Source organism: Dipteris shenzhenensis, chromosome 15 (genome assembly GCF_047967505.1).
Source record: "Dipteris shenzhenensis isolate YYH24624 ecotype China chromosome 15, Dip_SZ_1.0, whole genome shotgun sequence".
NCBI lineage: Eukaryota > Viridiplantae > Streptophyta > Polypodiopsida > Gleicheniales > Dipteridaceae > Dipteris > Dipteris shenzhenensis.
The window spans coordinates 41,909,333-41,929,826 of record NC_141610.1 but is presented as its reverse complement, the minus strand read 5'-3'; the positions used below and the strand labels follow the sequence as shown (position 1 = coordinate 41,929,826).

The following is a 20,494-nucleotide window of genomic DNA, read 5'->3' as shown; positions in this document are numbered from 1 at the left end:
CTTGATTGCTTGTATGCTGCCCACCTGGCAGCCTAGATGTTGCCGATGTGGCAGCCCCCTCTTCTTTGTATTCCCTCTGAGTTTGCTACCCACATGACCGCTATCGATAAGCTGCCCATGTGGTAGCCCTAACCCTAGGTCCACCTCCCCCATGCTCTCCTCATATGGAGGCTTACAGATGGGGAGGAATTTCCCAACACCCCCACTTACCGACACATCTCATTCCTATCCCAACTCATTGATGAAGCTGCTCAAGCAACGCCCACGTTGTAGCCCCTTGGAACAATGGGGTGTCTATATTACTTTCTGCTCTTTCAACCAATGGCTCCTGCTCCAGCAGGTCCGGTCCCGTGCAAGCAAACCAACTTGGTACACAGGTCCATCTTTGGTAGGACCCAATGGCACCACATCCTTCAATCACGTACCCACCTTTGAACTTCAGCACTCTAGGCACCGGCATCCTCCAAATGTCCCCTTCTTAAAAGGATAACTGCTTGAGTTTCTCCAAACACCATACTCTTAGGGTCTGTCAAGTCCGCAACTAAACAACATACTCGAGAAATCAAATCCCAAGCATAAATCCAGATTACCTAGACCATGAGCTTGCACTAAGCTCCCAACTTCCATGTGTAGCCCCCTCCTACGTCAAAGAATCTATCTATCTTTGAATCCACAGGTTCTGGCAAAGAATCCTCCTCTACGTCAGCCATACCAGCTAGCACCTGGATGACTCCAAGCACTCACCAATATCCTTCACCTTCACAAAAGTTTTTGACTCCTCATCCAACCACATCTCAAGGTCAAACATCCTCACTAAGACACCAAGGTCTTGGTTTCAGAATTGCTTTCTTGCACTTCTATCTATAATTCACCAATGACTTGCTGAGCATTTCTACCCCAAATCTTGTTGACCTGATAGTCGCTGCCATGCTGCATTTGTTCACCATCTGCCTGGGCCTGTTTCAGCCTTCATCTCTAGCCAAATCTCTCTCTTTGCAAGAGCACTTATCTTCTTCTTACTTCATCAAGCTTCTTCAATTCAGTATCTGTCCAAAAGTACATTTGTGGGCAAACACATATGCTTCAAAAGCTTTGATATGGAGGACGAAGGCAGACAGATACCTCTTGGTGACCTCAGCCTCAAGAAAGAAGCTCCTAAGAATGGGCAGCACCTGATTTTTTATGTGTTCTAACATGAGAATTGTCAAGGTCCCGCAAAACACTCATGCAGGAAATGACTCGAGATGATGAAGGGCCAAAAATGGATGCAAAGGGTGGCCACGGGACTTTCTATATTGCATTTCAAATCAATATAGCGCAATCCCTATGGGCACTCCAACTGGGCAAGAGGTGAACAAATGTGCTAGACTGAATTTGGTGGCTTCAAAAAACATTGCCGCCACACTCAAAGTTCCGGGCCCTATGTGGCCTGTGAAGTAAAGCCAATCATCTCTCATATCTGAGTACTTCAAACCCTTGGTGGCCACTTGGGTTCTAAACATAGAGATCCAACTTCATATGGAGGCTGTTGAGAGCATGGTCGAGGCCAGATGCTGAAGCAGTGGTAAATTGTTGAGAGCATGGTCGAGGCCAGATGCTTAAGAAGTGGTAAATGCCCAACAACTTAGGTGTTTGCCATCCAACAACTCCTTGCAACCGGCCATCTTGAAGTCCATCCATGCGTAGCCTCTCACAATGCTTCCCTACCTCTGCAGATCTAGAAATTGGATCCCTGCCCAAAAAGGACTCTTTCGGTGGTAGATGAATTACAAAGCCCTTTCTCTCCATCGCTCTTTCACTCAATTCCAAAGTTCACTCACTTCAAAATGGTAGATGAGTTATCTCTCCCTCCACAAAGAATCACTCACAATTTAGCAAAGGTTCAACAACACTCGACACATCGGTTGAAAACTTGCTCATCCGCGCCTTCGGTTGCAAACTTGCAGCTTGCTCAAGTGCAAAACACAGAAAAATCTATAAAGTACCTGATCATTCGTGGAGGTTGGCTGCAGGTTTTTGATGATCGGCAAGTCATCAATACGTTGGTTGATCGGAAAGACTGTTCCTAGACTTCTCTAATCACAGATTATATAGGCATGTAACTCCCACATTCAATATCTCCGAAGCTTCCTACGCAGGCATGCTTTGGGACGGTGTGCAAAAATACCCAAAAATTTTAGATTCAAAAAAGCTCTCTAATCATTGGCCATCACTACAAAATACACCCACAAAGCAACATCTTTCCTGTAGAGAAACATCCCGAACGGCGAGGGAGCCTCAAGGAGACTCTTTCACATTACACATAGAAATTACAACCAATTCCATAAAAGAACACGGAGTTGTGCGAGGTTAGAGAAATAAAGACAAACAAAGAAGCCCGATGTAGCGATGACGACCCACATTGTAATGCTTGGGATGGCTGTCCATACTCTAGAGCCTAGCCTGACTGGAGGAGGACGTCTGAGGAGCCTGAGCGCACGGGTGCTTGGAGGATTCAAATGAGCAAAAAGGCCAAAGAGATGACCAACAAACACAGGGAAGTGCAGGAGTTGACAGGCAAGGGAGAGGAGGATTCAAATTTCACGCACTGGAGTATAATCGCCTGGGGAAGAGCAGTGCTCAGCAGATGCACCCCGCTTGCATCCTAGCTACACGACATGTGGCAATCTTTTGCCTCCCTCCACACGACACGTGGCTTATTAGAACCTCCCTCCCTCCTTAATATATAGTAAGAAGCAATGTTGCAATTGGGTTGAGGCTCCATCGTTGGCCTGTGAGCTCTATACTCTCGAAGCACCATTGCATTGTGCAGGCCTTCATGAAACCAAGTCTTGCGGTATGGACCCGGAACACCTCTAGGAGCTAAAGGAAACCCCTAATGTTGTTCTCCTCGATGTGAAAAACCATACTGTGGCAATCTTTTGATTATCCTGGCCCTATGCTTCTAGCCGGTCAATAGCTCTGTCTGGGAATATTTAAGCTTAAGGAAAACCATTCCCCACATGTCCGATCGAAAAGAAACCAATAAGTTTATGTCAAAAGCAAAGCAATCGTTTGGAGGCTCAAATCCAATTCATAGGTGCCGAGGAAGCTTTGAACTCTATCAGTGCGGCAAGATCCAAGTAGCAACCTGTTATTGTTCTATTCGACCAAAATTATACGCAGCACTCCTAGCACGGGCTTGCTAAAATGTTTTGGAAAATGTCCTAATTCGATGAACCATGTTAGAGGACACCTTTACCAATGAAACTCATCTACGAATGAAGTAGAAATCAAAGCTGCAGGTGACCTTCCTACAAAACTTAGGGCCGAGGCATTTTCTCCTGCCTGCCTTGACTCCACCAACGATGCAAACCATCTGATCATTGTCACTACTTCTCCATCCACGATTGTCTACAGTCAATTCATTGTCACGATTTTCATAAACGCTACATCTTCGACCAATTTTGGGCTCAATCTCATTAGTCCTCCATTCACAATCCGGTGTTGCAGTTGCAATCTTGTAGCAAGACGAATCTACAAAGCAGGCCTCGAGCCTCATATGAGCTAGCTCGCTGTTTGCGGGCAACAACATTTTTGCTCAACGATACTACTGGTAGAATTCTCATGTGCGATACTTTTTAATGGGCTTGCACAGCCTGATGGATCTCAAGGTTGGGGTTACGCCTCAATCCCTGCCAAACTTCACCCCAGCCACACGCTTCAGCCTTTAGCCAGTCACTGTATCATTTTACAAATAGCTTCGTCTGGAAGTTTTATTTGTTTGGGTTACAGATAGACGATATGCTCAGCCATTGGCAAACATAAGAGAGCTAGGCCATTGCTGATTGTGGGCTCCGTTGATGTTAAGAATGTGTAAAGAGAGAAATAGCATGTTACCCATGCAAAGATGCAAAGGCATTATTCAGCCACGGATTTGCAAGCATCTGAGTTACTGCGTGGGTCTTGAATGTTCCCCCAGCCAAGCTCTGCCACAGATTAAGATCTCGAGGGCATTGAACGGGGGCCAATTAAGTGAAAGAAGCACGCATATAGGTAAATGTGCGAAAGAAAGGAAGATTGCAGAAACAAAGGAGGTCAATGCCTCCTGGAATACCTCTGGTCATCCTTATCAGTGTGCGCTTGCTCAACATGACCTCCGTCTTCTTCTAACCTTCTGGTCAGTTGGACATCTGAGGTACTTTGAATCATCTCTTTTACCCTTGCTCTACGGGTGGAGGACAACAGGAGCAACAACGCAAGGAAGAGAAGGACCCTCCTCCTCAAACGATGAAGGGAGCCGGGAGAGGGGGGAATGGTACACAATGTGGAGGCAAGGAATGGCGCACTGTTATGGAGTTACGCAGGTAAAAGGAGCAAGCTGGGAGGCATGCTAGAGTTGCGGAGAGGAGAAGCTAGATAGGAGAGGTTGAGAGGATGAAGCATGGTAGGCTCGACTCTCTAGCGCCCTCCCTCAGCATTCGCTCTCCATCCCTGCCCGCCATGGTTTCAAAATGAAGCATTCAATGCTCCGCTCCATCCCTCCGCGCCACCATAGTTTCAAAATGAAGCATTTGGAGGCTTTTAGTTGATCGACATGTGGCATTTGGCTCTCCCTCCCCTCGCGACACGTGGCAGGTTGGCTCCCTCCTCCCTCCTTAAGATATAGTATAGAAGTATAGATATAGTATAGATGATCCATCGTTTCACGCCATGAGTAGATTTCCATTGGTTGGGCTGTCCAAGAGATGATGTAGGTAGTGCTTGCTCTCAATTTCTAACTGCGTCTCCACCAATTCTTAATATATTTCTCGCCACTGACATAGAGCAGGTTGACGATGCTGATGATGAGAGGACGGTGACGGAAAGAAATTAACCTTTGAAAGAAATCGTAAATTGATGCGGACAAAAGCACTACAGTGCCGCTGATGACGTTGGCTGCCATGCCGCACCATCTGAGTTAGTCCTCGACCCCTCTCTTCTCTTTTCATTTAAGCCTCCCTCATCATCACATAGCTACAGGCTCCTCTCTCTGTTGTGTCTCCTACAATATGCATACTCTTGGACATGCGAAACAAACAGGCACGCATAGGGAAGGGCGGGTGAGATAGCTGGAGTGAGAAGACAGAGGTGGATAGATAGAAGGGACGAGAGACCTGCAAGTCAATTATTTTGGGCCGAAGGTAGACGATTTTGGCTTAGCATACCTCTTCAACAAAGATCACACAGTCAGCACCTCGAGAAGAAGAGGCACTCGGGGATATTTGTCACCCAAATGGGTCTCACATCTACCTATTACTGCAAAGCCCGATGTGTTTATCTTTAGAATTCTTCCATTTGAGATCGTGATTAAAGGTCGTACATATCAAAGAAAGGTTTTGGAGGCAAGTGAGTATCAAGAGAGAAACATGGTAGCGGGTTTGGCCGCTTGACTGCGAGGAGAGGTAATGGGAAAATGGGGGATTCTGGCTGCTAGATGGCGGTTAGAATGCTTAGGAATGGCGATTAGAATGCATAGGAATGGAGCTAAATCGTAGAGACGAAATGCAAAAGAAGCCCAATGAAACGTGAATTGATTATCGGATGCGCAAAATTCCCCACTAGATTTCGATCTTCACTCTCAGCAACAATCCAATAGTGACTATATATTCAGCGAAAATGTTAGATCCATCCGATGAATTATATAATATGCCAAGATCAAAGCAATGCCATGGTCACAATTCAATCGTCACATTAATGTGCTTTGAGTGCATTAAGCGAATGTGATTTCTCTTTTTGACACCTTTACCTTGCGAATTGTACGATTGGTTGAATCCAAGCTTTGTGGATGCATCTAAATAATCAGTATGTGCCTGTATCGAGACTATAGATAAGTAGATCTATCATCCCAGATCCCATACTTGCACTGCCTTGTAGTCAAGATTCGAGATTGTCAGGCTGCCAATTCTTGCCGAATACGTTCTGAACAGAATGCCCAACATTACCCCATTTTCATACCGCCTTCTGTGATAATCATAATCCACATTACTATTGATGTGATATCGCTTTATTGGCCTACCTCTATATTATGGAGTGCGTAACTCAATCGCTCTGGGTCTCAACTCCCTACAACTCAAGCAACGATGAAGATCATGACTTCAAGCATACAAGCAAACATCAAGCACAACTAAAGGCAATAAGAAAGCATTCAAAAGAACCAAAGAGCAACACGACTAAAGGAAACAAGAAAAAGTTAGATAAAGCAAAACAATTCTACATATATTACCTACAGACCACTACAACAATGTAAAACAAGTAGCCAAAAGGTTGGAGACAAGATCCGCACAAACAGGCAGCATGACCACAATAGCCATAGGTAGTGGAAAGTAACTCAAAACATCGAGCGACAACAAAGAATACAAACATGGATTTATGAGTTATCCAATAGTAAGTTCTATCTTTGTGAAAATAGTGTCATGTAGATTCAACCATTTTTAGTAAAACAACAAAGAATACAAACTAGGCAACATGCACTTGCAGCTTTCGCATAGTACTTGAAGCTACGCCAAAGACAGAGACTTGGCAACATAGTAGTGCTTGTAACTAGAACTTTCAAGTATCAAACGAGATAAAGATAGATAGCAATGCCTACTAGAGGCCACCTTGACGAGGGCGGGAGACAATGTACTCAAAGATGCAAGACAATTAAGTGAGTCTACCAGAACATGAAAGAGAAGAGGGACCTTGAGTGGATTGGTTTTGCTAAAATGCGGGCATATATTATAAATTCTAAAAGATATAGAAACTTTTTACATCAAAATGTTCCTACCCCTACACGGGGGAAGAGCGTACTAAAATCTAAGACTTCTATCAGCTAATCTAGGTAGACTCAGGTAGTTCAGCTAGTTTCATCCTTCGAAACGACATGGGACACAACGATAACAACTGTGCCTAGGATATGTAGGTAGGGGCACGGGCACCTGCACTTTTGAGCTTTCCCTGGTGCTTCTCTGGCTGGTTGCTAATGGGATTGAATGAATTGTTTCCTTGACATGTTTTCTTTGCATACTTTAGACGATGCACTCTCCGAGTTAGCATCCGACTTAGCACGAGAAATTGATCTTTTGAAAGGGGGTGGGCTTGGCAAGGCTTTCTGCAATCTAGTGGGGATAGCATTTTTCGGAGCTTGAGGGAAGTTAAGGTAGCAGGTTTGAGAGAGAAAGGGGAAGGGGTAGCATCCTGCATGGGTGCAGGCGGTTGAGTTCCTTGAGGAGTCAGGCTTCCATGCTCTTGGTGCAACATCTGTTTTCTTTCATTTCTTTCTTTCTCTACAAGTTCTTGTAGTTGTGCACAAGCAGGTTGTTCTGTTCTTGGGCCAAGACGTCCTCTTTCTAGGCAAGTGCCTAAATCTACGTCTGGATTGTGAGAATTTTTTGCAGAATGTCACTATGTTCCTAGTTGCATACATAGATTTAGAAAGACATTAGTAGCATCAATAACATTATCATTAAAAACTTTTGCACTGCGAGAACACTAAATTAACCAAAGTGTAGATGCTCGGATGGCATTCCAGTTGGGGGGTGCTCTACTAGGCATGTCTCCCAGAAGAAGATAAGCATAATTGAGTGATAGTCTAGTGTGTCGGATCTGAAGCTCAGGACCATAAGGTTTTGGAGAGTCTATAGTTGAGAAATAAGGTGTGGTATATCCTCCTGGGCACTTCTACATCTCTTGCAAATTCCGTCCTCGTGACTGACCCTTCGTGCTCTTCTGGGTGTCCAAACTCCTTTGTGTATGATTAGCTAGAGAAGGTAGGAACGGTTGTTGCATGCTACTGTGTTATCTGGGTAGGAGACACCATGATTTCTCTTAGAGCTTCAACAACCCTCCATTAAGAAGCCTCCATCAGAGAGAGAAGGTCGAAGGGAGAAACGATGTAATGTGGCTAAGGAGAAAATGAAGAACTAAATGAAGGAATGACCCGAAATGCAGCTCTTGGGTTTTATCTCTTGCCATGGATCATAATAGGTGCTGAAAAACTAATGCCATTGGTGTAGTAAATTTTATCTCTTGCCATGGATCATAATAGATGCTACAAAACTAATGCCATTGGTGGAGTGAGAAATGTTGGAGATTGAAATTGCTCAAAAATCACCATACAGTTTTCTTTAATGTACACCACCTCTTACATCAATTTCAAGGCAGTATTTTGTCTTCTTTCTCCCATAGAATAGAAGCTTTAGATACGTTAAAACATTTTCACAACTATGTTTCATAGCTTATATAGTAAACAAAAATCTTTTGAAACGAGGAGAGGAAAATCATTTGAAAAGAGGAGAGGAAAACATGGAATGGAGTGTATGGGAATCTAGAAGGGAACAAGAAGGAGAAGTCGACACGTCCTTGAAAGTCAGCTCAAGGATGGAGATTTTGGCTAATGGAAGCAAATAGATTTACAAGACTTATTATGGCGAGGCAAAATATGAGTGACAAAGTCACTTCATTTTTAAAATTTGTCTTAGTAACATGGTATTTTTTAAAGTTCCAATTCATTCTTCTAAGATTATAACGTATTTAGGGTGCTTGGAAGTTTGCCTCGCATTGCCTCTAAGAAAGGATGCCTTCATTTTACCTCTCCTCTTGATTCTTTGATTACCTCTATGTTTAATTCTTATTGCCATCTCCATTCTACATTGCTATAGTTGGCCTTACTTACTATAACTAAAAGGAATGCCTTTATTTGCCTATATTTTTAATCCTGTGGTTGCTTTACTAGCTAAGAATACAGTGTTTTTTGCGTGCCCTCTGGGTAGCCTAAGCATTCATGTGTATCCTACAAAGCAAAAATTAGACCATTTTTTGTTTATTTGTTGCATGAGTACATGTGGCAAGGGTGTGTTCATCTCCTCTTGTATTGCACATGCAGAATCTACCTAATTTATAGGTCATGTATGCTATTCTCTATCTTTTGGCTGGCGTTGTATCTCCAACCACAAAGTGATTTGCTTGCATATTTTATGAGGAGTGATGCTTGGGAGGGATTCTTATCTTCTTGGGGACGAGCATTTTCTGATCGAAATCTTCCGAGCGTCCGAGCGAAGGAAAAAAAAAGCTTCAAACTATGCAAAAGTATGGCAAAAATAGATCAGAAGAAAACATAGTTTCACTTAGAAATATGCAAAGTATTGTAGCAATGCCTATTTTATACGCATATCTTTACGTGAATCTTTAGGAATGGTGAGAACATAATGGGATGTCTTTTGAAGAACCCACATGTAGAGTTGGCTTCTCTATGAAAATTCCCTTATGATCCTTCTTATAGCTTTTACTTAATAGGGGGTGACATTGAAAAACCTCTCTCAACCTATCTTCATGAAAGGGTTTCTTCAAAGAAAACTCATTGAAGCAAGCCATTCAGGTAGTTTCGCCAGCAAAACCCCTCTGAAGTAGGACTTCCAAGGCAGTTTCGCTGGCGAAACTACCTTGGACAACACTTTTAAAAGTGACATAACTTTCACATCCAATGTACAAATATAGTCATTCAGCCACTCAAATTGATCAGAACACCCCATTTGAGCACATCTATGGGGTTATATTTTGGAAAATATTGCATATATAGTTTAAAATATTACATGTATTTTATGAGAGTGATATATAAGCCCAAGTTAATACTTATTCATAGTAATTTAACCTTCTTTAGAAACATGTCCATAAATATCTTGTTATTTATGCAATAAAAATACTAGAAAGATATTGCCATATGATATAAACGTGTTAATAAGTAATTATATATGTATAGAATTATTACATTGAGAATGATTATGAGGGATGTTTCTTAAAGGAATTATTTTTCAACAGTTTTTTAAGCTAATAACAGGGGTACAAAGGGATGTCTATGAATAAGAAAATTTATGTTGTGTAAAAATGAATGTGTGACTAGTCTGTATATTTTTATGATAAAGGGATCTAGTTCTAGTGAAAATAAAAGTGTAAAAACCATGTTTCCTAAAGAAATACAATTTTTTAAATCTCTTGAAAAACACGCTCGGATAAACCTGCTCATAGATTTTTGCTCGTAAAATTGACACATCCTTATCTTCTTCTCCTTATATCCCTTATTTTAGGGATTGAGGTGTCAATCAAGGGACTAGCCACGTGTCCTTCATACATCTCTTCTCCTATATTGCTCTAGCTTTCATGTGGAAATAACTACGACTATTGAAGGATGATTGGAAGATCCTTGGTAATTGGATTATGGACATTCATTGTATTGATGCAATGTAAGATTGTGTTGTGAAAAGAGATACTTCAAGATTGCATTGTGAAAAGAGATACTTCCATCCTTCGATACAACCCCTTTCTCTCGGATCTACTCTTGCAAGCAAATACTTGCCTAAGCTGGGACTTCTTTGGACATTGCACGTCATTAGAGGCACCCTGGGGTAGAGGATAGCCTATAGTAGTATCAATTGGTCAGACATAATTTCATTCGATGGATTTGCAACCAGGTAGCTCAAATGATTCTACCATAAAACCAATTGTTCAATAGAAGATGCATAGCCAGAACCCAAAAAATAAAATACAAACCGTAATCTTTAGAAAGACAGATTATATGAATTCATGCAAAAATTACTATGTCCACTTCATTGACAAATACGTGCAGTGTGTTCAATTTCTTGGGTCTAAGCATCTAAGATTGATGAGGAAAAGCACACAAAAATATCCTTTCTGTTGCAAGCGAAATGCAGTTGAGTTCATACGGCTGTTGAATCATATTTTATGCAAAAATAGACCAACAATATTAAAATCCAATGAAAAGCAATACATAAAGTTAAAAAAATAAAAAAGATAGCTGCAGGTACTTCAAAATTATTATCTTTTGAAAAATTAAGAAAAATAAACAAGATTAAATAAAAATTAATATTTCATCTATTTTTAATTAAATATCAAACTCAATCTTTATCATTCAATAACTATAAAAAATCAAATTCTATCTTATATATTCTATGGCTCAAACAAAGTTAAACAATATGAGCCTTTTTCATGTTGCATAGTTTCTTAATGTATTCATAAATTATATAAAAATTGAAATATGAGAGAAGAAGAAAATATCAAAATTATGTTTGTAGGCTCATCTCTTATCCCCCCTTCACCCTGTCCTTCTGTGCCACATGGCGAATTTGACCACCACAATTAATTAGCCACATAGAAATTATATAAAAATTGAAATATAAGTGAAGAAGAACATTTGAAAGTTATGTTTGTAGGCTCATCTCTTAGCCTCCCTTCTCCCTGTCCTTCTGTGCCACACGGCAAAGTTGACCAGAACAATTACTTAGCCGCACAATAAGGTTGAATACAAGCATTGCCATAGCAAATGGTTGAATTGCACAAACCACAAGTTTGCGACATCCAAAATGTGGGACACAATTTATCCTATACCTTAGGACGTGTGTTTTGATATTGTATTGGAACCTAAGTTATTCCATACAGATTTCATCCTTACGTTATTTGGTAGAATGATCTTTTTGTTTCTATTGCTCCAAAGCTTATTCATATGATCCCAAAACCCAACAAAATATGTGATAAATGTGGGTTGCTAACACGTTGTTAGATGTGATGGATGTGGGTCAGCAACCCATTGTAGATGGGTCATGATACTCGTTTATAGGAAGTGGGGAGTTTTTAGGGGTTTTTATCTTAATTATTTAATGTGGCTTAAACGAAAAAGCCGGTTAGCCTTATTTTTAGCCATAATTGGAAGTTTTTTTGCACTCCTTTTCCGTGAGAGAAGTTGCATTTATAGTTTTCAATAGGGCGTTCTTATTCAAGCACTAACCTCCTGGCAGTGGTGCCAAAATTTTGTCACTGTATCTCCCAAGTGCAGGTTTCGACGGTGTTGCTCACCTATAGACGTGTCATTTCTTGTTGTAGCATAGGTGTTCACAAGTCTAGCATAGGTCCTCAGGTCATATTCCAGTGAGATATGTAGGCTAAGGCATGGAAAGAAGATCTCATGTGCATGTGTGTGAGAAAGAGGGCTTAATCACAATGATTGATGGAGGCTCTCACCTCCACAAGAGTTCAAGGTTTAGAAGGGCATTTCAGGGTTCAAAAAGGGGATAGGGTTGAGGGATCTATCTAGGAGTTCCAAGGTTCAAGACATTTGTAGGGTTTAGGAGGAGTCTAGGGTTGAGGAGTGGAGAGCTAGTCTCCTTCACGGATTGGAGGGGTAAGGGTTGAGGAGGAGGGACAAGGGGGGAGGGTGGAGGAGGGAGGAAGGAGGGAGGAGGGAGGAAGGAGGAGGAGGAAAGAGGAAGGAGGAGGAAGGAGGAGGGAGGAGGAGGGAAGATGAGGGAGGAAGAAGGAGGAGGAGGGAGGAAGGAGGGAGGAGGAAGGAGGAGGGAGGAGGAGGGACGAAGGAGGAGGGAGGAAGGAGGAGCAGGAAGGAGGAGGAGGAGGGAGTACAAGGTGAGTAAACATGGGTGCCTCAGGATCTATGGAGCGCTCTAAGGTGGATGGAACCTATGTGTAAACATGATGAAGAGAGTGCTTATGACATGTACCTCAAGTCAATTAGGTTCCAAGATAGATTAGCTTGGACTCATAAATAGAATCTTGAGTGTATGTGCATTTCTCTCTTCAACAATACATAAGTCCTTCTTGTAGACAGGATTGAAGGAATGTAATCTTGATAACATGTTGTAATGTTGCCTCTCCCATCATAATAGATGATGTGATTACTCTCCTTTTGTACATGTTCAATGTGGTATCAGAGCAGTAAAGATCCTACCTAGGTTGTAGTGTGGAGTCTATTTTTTAGGTTTGCTTGAGAAGACATTACAACATAGAAGTAGCTGAACCCATTGTAAAGAAGCTCACATAGAGCTTGAGAAGGCAACCAAACAGTACCACTCAGAGAGCTCTAAGGATCCAAGAGAGATAGCAAAGAAAAATTTCCAAAACTAAGAGAGGAGGATCCTTGACCATAGCAGATCAAACAACTCAAAAGCTTGAGGAGCTGTAAGAGAAGCTCGATGAGCTGAGTGAAGCCATGTTGAAGGCAATTCCAGAGCCAAAATAGTGCACCCATGAATAGGACATCAATAGGGCGTCAACTAAGAGAGTCCACAACAGACAAAAGCAAGATAGAATCATTGTTGTGAAGAAATCTTGAAGGAAGAGGCCATTGGAAAAATTGTGAATACAATTATTGAAGCAGTCCTATATGCATCTGAACTCGTTGCCCAAGGGGCCACTATGTAAAAACCCCATATAGCACGTGCGATCAAGGGGTATTAAAAAAACCCCTACCTATGAATTTTTATAACCTATGTGCACCCCTTTTATAAATTTTGAGACAATTAAAATATCCCTTATGTATGAAAATTTTAAAATTTTAACTTAAACAATGCCTTATGTATGTATATTTTCTATAACTCCATTAAAATATAAAACCCCTTCCGTTGATTGCACATGCTATCCTTGTAGAAAAGAGAATGTTATTACTAAAGAGATGAACCCAATTGAAGAGAATTGACGTCTTCTTCATGCATATTATAACAAAGTACAAAGCATGAGCAACCAAACTCAAGGAAACATGCCTCGCTGCATTTTCTAGTCATTACACATTCAAAAAAGAAAAAGCATAAAAGAAGAAATGCACAACTATAATACCTTTCAACAACTATACAAGGCAAAAAAGCCAAAAATTTATTCAAGGAGCAATGCCTACTGTACTTGCCATTATTTGGTACTGAGCACACATTGGACAACAACTTCCCCACCCGGCATGACAAGTACAGTCATAACAGAGATGAAATTAAGATGAATAAAGAAAAATTTGACAAGTTCATCATATTAATGACACATTCCACCTCCATTCCACATGTGTACGGACAACGTTAATAACATCATTAGACACAAAACCCTAAGAATCAAGGAATGAGTTTGACCTTGCTATAGAGCATGGATGACTTTTTGAAGTTAGTTTTGTTAAGAAGCTAAAGTTTTATATTGGCGTCGAAAGTTTTTATGCGCTAATAAAAATAAATGTTTGAAAGATTCTCCAAGATTTGAAACTTTTATGCAAAAAATTTAAAGCTTCGCCAAGATTATCATTTTTTCTTCAAAATTCAAAAGAAAATATATAGAAAAGTACTACATTCTACCAATATTATGAAACTAAAAAAATGCGTTTGAAAACTTTTGCCAAGATTTTATATTAACATATAAGCATAGCTTCGATAAAAACATCCTTGCTATAGAGCTCAACTCAAGAAGACAATCAATCAACTTCAACCAACACATTGGCTTCACATATTAGATGCAATCAAATGTGTTACTACTTGTCCATAAGAAAAATAAATTGCCAGCAACGTGCACTCATCGAAGACTTATTGCTGAACAAACGCATTGGCCCCAATAAACAAATAATTACTTTCCTCACAGGTAACATCAGAATAGGAAAAACGTTCACACTCATGGTGTTGGTACAAGAATTACTATGGCATTGCTCACATAGGGAGACAAGAGATGTAAAATTACCAAGGGCACTACTCATGGCATACATAGGAAGAACAGCTTACAACATAGGGGAAACAACAATACATTCTGCCTTGCGATTGCCACTAATGACATGCTACTATAAAGGACTATGTGGAGAAACACTACAAACACTATCAAATCTATGTAAAAGTGTAGACCTCATTGTTTTGGATGAAATCTCTCTTGTAGGACAAAACACCTTTATTACGATAGACATGCACATGAAGGAGATAAAACACAACCACCTAGAACCATTTGGTGGTACCAATGTCATACTGTGTGGGGACCTCTACCAAGCAAGCACTATACTATCGATCACCACAAACATTGCACCTCATCCCTCATCTATACTACACAAAAAACTTGAAGGAGGACAAGCACAATGAAGAATTTTTTCAGACGCTAAACCCAACCCCTTTCTTTCTAAAGGAAATGGACATCAGGAAAAAGAGATAATGTAGCATGACATTGCAAATACCCCCAGACCCTAATTTATGCACTCTGGAATTGCATGGAGAACTAACACTAAAGCCATGAATGATAGTAGAGATTTGCTCGCGGAATCTTGACATCCCTAATGGCATTGTAAATGGAGCTGATGGGATTTTCAAGAATTCTGAAACAAATACCCAACTACAAATAGTATTGGTATAATTTCTAAACAAACACATGGGCACCATCAAAAGGGCAAAGAACTCCAACCTATATTCAGATGAAACTCCATGCATTTGGACTCTGACATTCCAAATCGCAAAGGAATTTCAAATAGGGAAGAATGATCTTAAAACCCTCCATTGATACTAGTTATCAATACGACCAGTGGCAGCACAAACTATACATTGAGCACAAGGCCTTGCAATGGAATCACTTGCATTTGACACATCTAATATAATGTCACATGGCTTGGTTTACATAGCACTATCACATGTATGTGATCCTCAAAATATTTTACATTCTCAACAAACTAGAAGAAAAACATATTAAAGTAGATGCAATTGTCCTCAAAGAAATACAACGATTGAAAACAACATGATCATGGTCAATACAACAAGCGAACTTCTCCGCAATAAACCCAGAACAACATAACCTACAGTCCCTAAACACAAGAGGATACAATGCACATGAAGAAGACATAGAGTCATGCAAAAGCATACAAGCAGCCACAATACTATGCTTGCAAGAGACATTGATGAAGACGCCCACAAGAGGAACCAATATTCAAGAGTTTCAATGTGAAGATCATGAACATGGCTTAGGAATTACTACTTACTACAAGAACAAATCAACATTGGATCTCAGCAACTAGGACTTCCACAATGACATGGAGATCTTGCTAATAATTTTTAAAACAAAATAGAACTGCAAAATTGCAGTAATAAATGTATATAAGTCATCGAAGTCAAGAACTAATGCCCTTCTCAATTCCATCCAAAAACAGTTCTATCAAAAGTCAAACAACATATAAACACTTACATACTGGGAGACTTCAACATTCACTACAAAAAAGCAATAAATACAAAATCAAAGCTTGAAGACTTCATGGAATCCCAAAACATGAAACAACCCATAAATACATCCACCACTATTCATGGCTCAACTCTCAACCACATATGGACAAATGCACCTACACATCTACATGACAGTGGGACAAATTTGTTTTATTGGTCCAACCACTCTCTTATCTACATGACAATATCACAACAAAAGTGCAAGCCCTGTGAATGAAATTCAACTTGTTTATGCTTGTTCTTGATGGTGTGCGAGAGGTAGGGTACCACAGGAATAACCAATTGTGAATGCAAATCCAAGGATGATAATATTCACCATTATTCATGTAATCGTAGTCTAGCTTATTATATCTTAAAGATTGCAATGACGATTACTTCCGTGCTATTGAAGAGAGAACTCACAAGCAATGCCTTATTCATGTCTTTGTTGGGCTTTAGTTTCCAAATGTACTAATTGTCCATCACGAATAATAACTACCCCCGATCTCTACACGGAGGAATTATATCGTGTCTTGTCTTGTCTTCCTACAACTACCTCCTTTTAAAAATGATAAAATTTTAAAATCGAGATTATATTCCAAATTAGCGATTATGTGTTCCATAATAAAATAAAACTACACGATATCCGATTCAATTAATTAATGAATGCAACAAGATGTAGTAAGCCTATCAAGTAGTATAATCAGATGAGGTTTACATTACATGCTCTATAACAGAAAAAGGAAGTTTCTCATTACATGCTCTATAACAGAAAAAGGATATCAGAGATTTGGTTTAGAACAAGGTTATTTGATACCACATAGGATAAAAACTCAAGGCTACGAACCAACGAACAAGGTTATTTGATACCACAAAGGATAAAACCTCAAGGTTATGAACCAACTCCCTTGTTAATTAGTGTTGCTTTTGCGAAATTCAGAGAAGCTTTGTCGGGTACTAGCTCTCTCTTGAAGAAGTCCTTGAGGTAGTCTCCATAGGCGACATCCTTGTAGAGTGCCGGCCGTTTCTCAGTCACCAGCTTCGAAAGAGGAGCCACCCTGGTGTCTTCCGTTGGTGAAAAGAAACAAGCTACAGAATACCTCGGCTTGTCGACGTTCGTCACCACCCGATGCTCAATGCTTCTGTATATTCCATTGGTCAAGATCTGCAACGGAAGGTACTACACGTGAGAGAGGGTCGAGAAAGAGAGAGAGCGGGAAGGTGAATTTTTAATTTGGATTTTGGATTTGATAACCATTGTGTGTGAAATTCAGGACTTCCGTCAGTACCTCGATTTGATCTCCCACGTTGATCACAAACGCATTATTAGGAAGGGGCTTCACTGCTATCCATTTATCGGCCTTCCTAATCTGCAGCCCCGGTACTTCATCTGGTAGAAGAACCGTGAGAGAGTTTGCATCTGAGTGCGCGTTCAAGCCAAAGGTGAGACTCGGATCTGGACACTTGGGATAGTAGTTCACGGCCAAACTTAGCCTAGGTATGCCTGGCAACGCCAACGTCAAATAGTCGGAGGTCAAGCCCAGGCTTTGGAAGATCGCTTGATATATTAGATTTGCAAGCTTGTATGTCTCGTCCCGGTAGTCCTGAAACGCTCGTCTAAACAGAAGATATTGAGCAGAAGATATAAGATCAGATACTGTCTAAACATATAAGTTGTCCACATAATACTTTACATATCGACGTGGAGTTCCCTTATCAGCATTGCTTACTTGCAAATTTGGGGCGCTTCTTCGAAGCCATTCCAAATGCCCGGATATTCTCGAACAACCAGCACATCTTTCCAATCTCTCGTCTTCTTCAAAGACGGTGTAAAATTACTTGTGCTATAAACCACGGGCCTGTCATCGAAATTCAGACTACGATACCGGTTTCTCTCCTCAGCCGGCTGTCCGAAGAACTTCTGATAAGACGCCTTCATTTCGCCTACAACAGCTTCTGGGACGCCATGATTGATCACCTGCACTCTTGGACGCTATACGGTTAAAATGCCCACAAAGGACCACGCAAGCACTGAAATTTCCACAATTATAACAAGCACTAAATCCACCTAAAACTAACGTAGATGAATCCTCTATACACTAAATTAACGACACAACGTGCTACGAATGATTATAGCCAGCGGTTTCGTGGGCACCTGAAGGAAGCCCCATTCCTCGCAGGCACGGCCGATGTCGTGGATGGTCTGCAGCCGACGATGGCCGTCAGAGAGTAGGCCGGAGAGGTCGATGACGGGGATTTGTTCGCCCTCATGGGAGACAACGTCTGAAAGGCGAGGTCGCAAGTGAGCGGGGCGGATGAAAGGGGCAGGGACGTCGAGGATACCGCCATCGACGATCTCTTGGATGGTCGAGAGCATGGGAGTAAGGAGGGGGGAAGCTGCAGCCAGAATTCCATCTAATTATTTATTATTAATTCATTGCTTCATCATTTATCAATGTTATGGAGACATAACAAAAATTCCATCTTCATTGCTTATTAATAATTTGTTAATGCTTAATTCAACGACGTATTTGATCGTACTTACTACTTCTACCAAGAATTCTATCTATCCAATGTACAACTTCTTGCATCTACTACTCTATGAATTTGACAATTATAGAGATGGAGATCAAGAAAAGCATAAAAAAGAAGATGTTGACTAGTTTGAAAAGCAGGTAGTGATTGCTTTGAAAAAGAAACGTAGAGATAATGAATACACATGGGAAGGTCCAGCATGTAGAGATGTCACCTATCTCATTCACATCTATATTTCCTTGTCTACATTTCTTTCCCAACTACTCACCGTCTTGTTTTTCATACTTTTCTTCACGTCCATTTCCATCTCTACTATTGTCACTATCTAACTCTACTTTTAACAATCTACTTTTTTTTGGGCAATTCATGGCGGTTACATGAAAAGAAAATAGCAACTAGTTTGGTTAAAATATTAAATGAACTCCATTTTCATCTCTTTTTCTATGTCCTTAGTCATAGGCCTTTCATTCGCACCTTCTTTCCTCTCTTATTCATGTGCACCTTTTTTCCTTTCTTATTCGTGATCTATCATGGGCCTTTCATTGCACCTTCTTTCCTCTCTTACCCCTGATCTATGTGTAATTAATTTTAAAACATATATGTACATGATACACTCATTACTCAATAGTAGAAAGAAAGTAGCCGGCGTGCATGTACATACATCTACACTAGTAGGGAACCTATGCGATGCTGTAGCATTATATCAATTAAATAATTATTTAATAAATTAACATATGAAGATAACAATTTAAGTCTATTTAGGGGGGGGGGGGTATGCGCGCTTGCACATTTTCATGTAAGTTGGGCATGTATGTGTGTGTAGGCACGCATGCGCGTGTGTGCTCTCACAGGTGCATGCATGTGCATGTACTTGTGTGCATGTCAAGCCTACATGTGTTCATATGTGCGCTCTATGTGCACATGTATCTTTATGCACGATAGCCTATGTGTTTCTACACACACTTGCATGCATATATATGTATGCGCGTATGACTGGGTGTGTGCACGTGTGTGTGTTGTTATGGATAAAATTGTCTAAGGAAAAAGGCATTAATATGTGTGTGTGTTTGTATATGTGGCAATAGTATAATAAATATGGTGTGCATAGGGCCCAGGGTTGAGGTGGCAGGGCATGACCATGTGCCACCCTTCCATGTAAGAGGACCCATAAGGTGTGTTGTACATAATCCATGATAGTAATATTATAAAATGCAAGGTGGCATGGCTCCTCCATGTGCCACCCCTCCACCTAGGCTGCATTTAGTGAGATATGGCTCAAAGTCCATGGGAGAAGCAATATAAAATAGGTGGAGATAGATATTATATTGAGTTATTCCCTCCATATGGGATAGGCCCATGTGGGGGAGGTATAGAAGGACCAAGAGAGCTAGTTAAATAATGGGGAAAGTAGGATGAGGTGGCAAGATTCCTTGTGCCAACCCTCCACTTGTCCTCCTAGAGGTTTGAACATATTATAAAATTGGAAAGAGACCAAGGGAGTATCATCATAGACTTGAGATATGGGGCTTGATTTATGTGGAAAATTGAGGCAAAGGGTTGTCGCACACAATTGAGAGTGCGTACCCACCTAGCCCACATGGGAGACTTTTCCACACACACCATGCATGTGGGAGGATACATTAATGTGGAGAGACCCCCTCTTTTGGCTATAAAAGGAAGGGGCTATTCCTTGATGAGACACGCTCATTCTTGTAAAGCCACCTAGCTAGTATTTTGATATTTTCCTCTCATCCCTTCTTTCAAATAAAGTATGGTTCTCTTCCCTTGATGTCTACATCTCCACATTCCTCCTCCTATCATGTACATGCTTCCCTTCCCCCTCTCCCTTTCCCCTTGTGTCTTAGCCTCCCTTTTCCTTCCCTCCACTTCTAATTCCTTTTCACCCCTATGACATCCCTTCGCCCTCATGATCTCCTTTTCTCTATGGCCTTTGAGCGTCGCCATAC

General features: G+C 40.8%; 1 protein-coding gene across 1 annotated transcript; it reads right to left on the bottom strand.

The window, feature by feature from the left end:
- Positions 1-16,884: 16,884 nt before the first annotated feature.
- LOC147893828 (protein DMR6-LIKE OXYGENASE 2-like) lies at positions 16,885-18,662 on the bottom strand. Its single transcript, XM_087386369.1, has 5 exons — positions 18,532-18,662; positions 18,148-18,383; positions 17,723-17,970; positions 17,282-17,609; positions 16,885-17,157 (listed from the first exon to the last, which is right to left on the bottom strand). Exons 1-5 carry the CDS (start codon positions 18,581-18,583, stop codon positions 16,885-16,887), a joined length of 1,137 nt encoding a protein of 378 aa, XP_087242495.1. The 5' UTR covers positions 18,584-18,662.
- Positions 18,663-20,494: the final 1,832 nt, after the last annotated feature.

Coding starts and splice junctions, on each gene's coding strand:
- LOC147893828 (XM_087386369.1), bottom strand. CDS start 18,583: ATGCAAGAAGTTGTACATTGGATAGATAGAATTCTTGGTAGAAGTAGT. Junction 17,971..18,147: donor AGGAATGGGGCTTCCTTCAG/GTGCCCACGAAA, acceptor CCAAGAGTGCAG/GTGATCAATCATGGCGTCCC. Junction 17,158..17,281: donor ACGTGGGAGATCAAATCGAG/GTACTGACGGAA, acceptor CTTCCGTTGCAG/ATCTTGACCAATGGAATATA.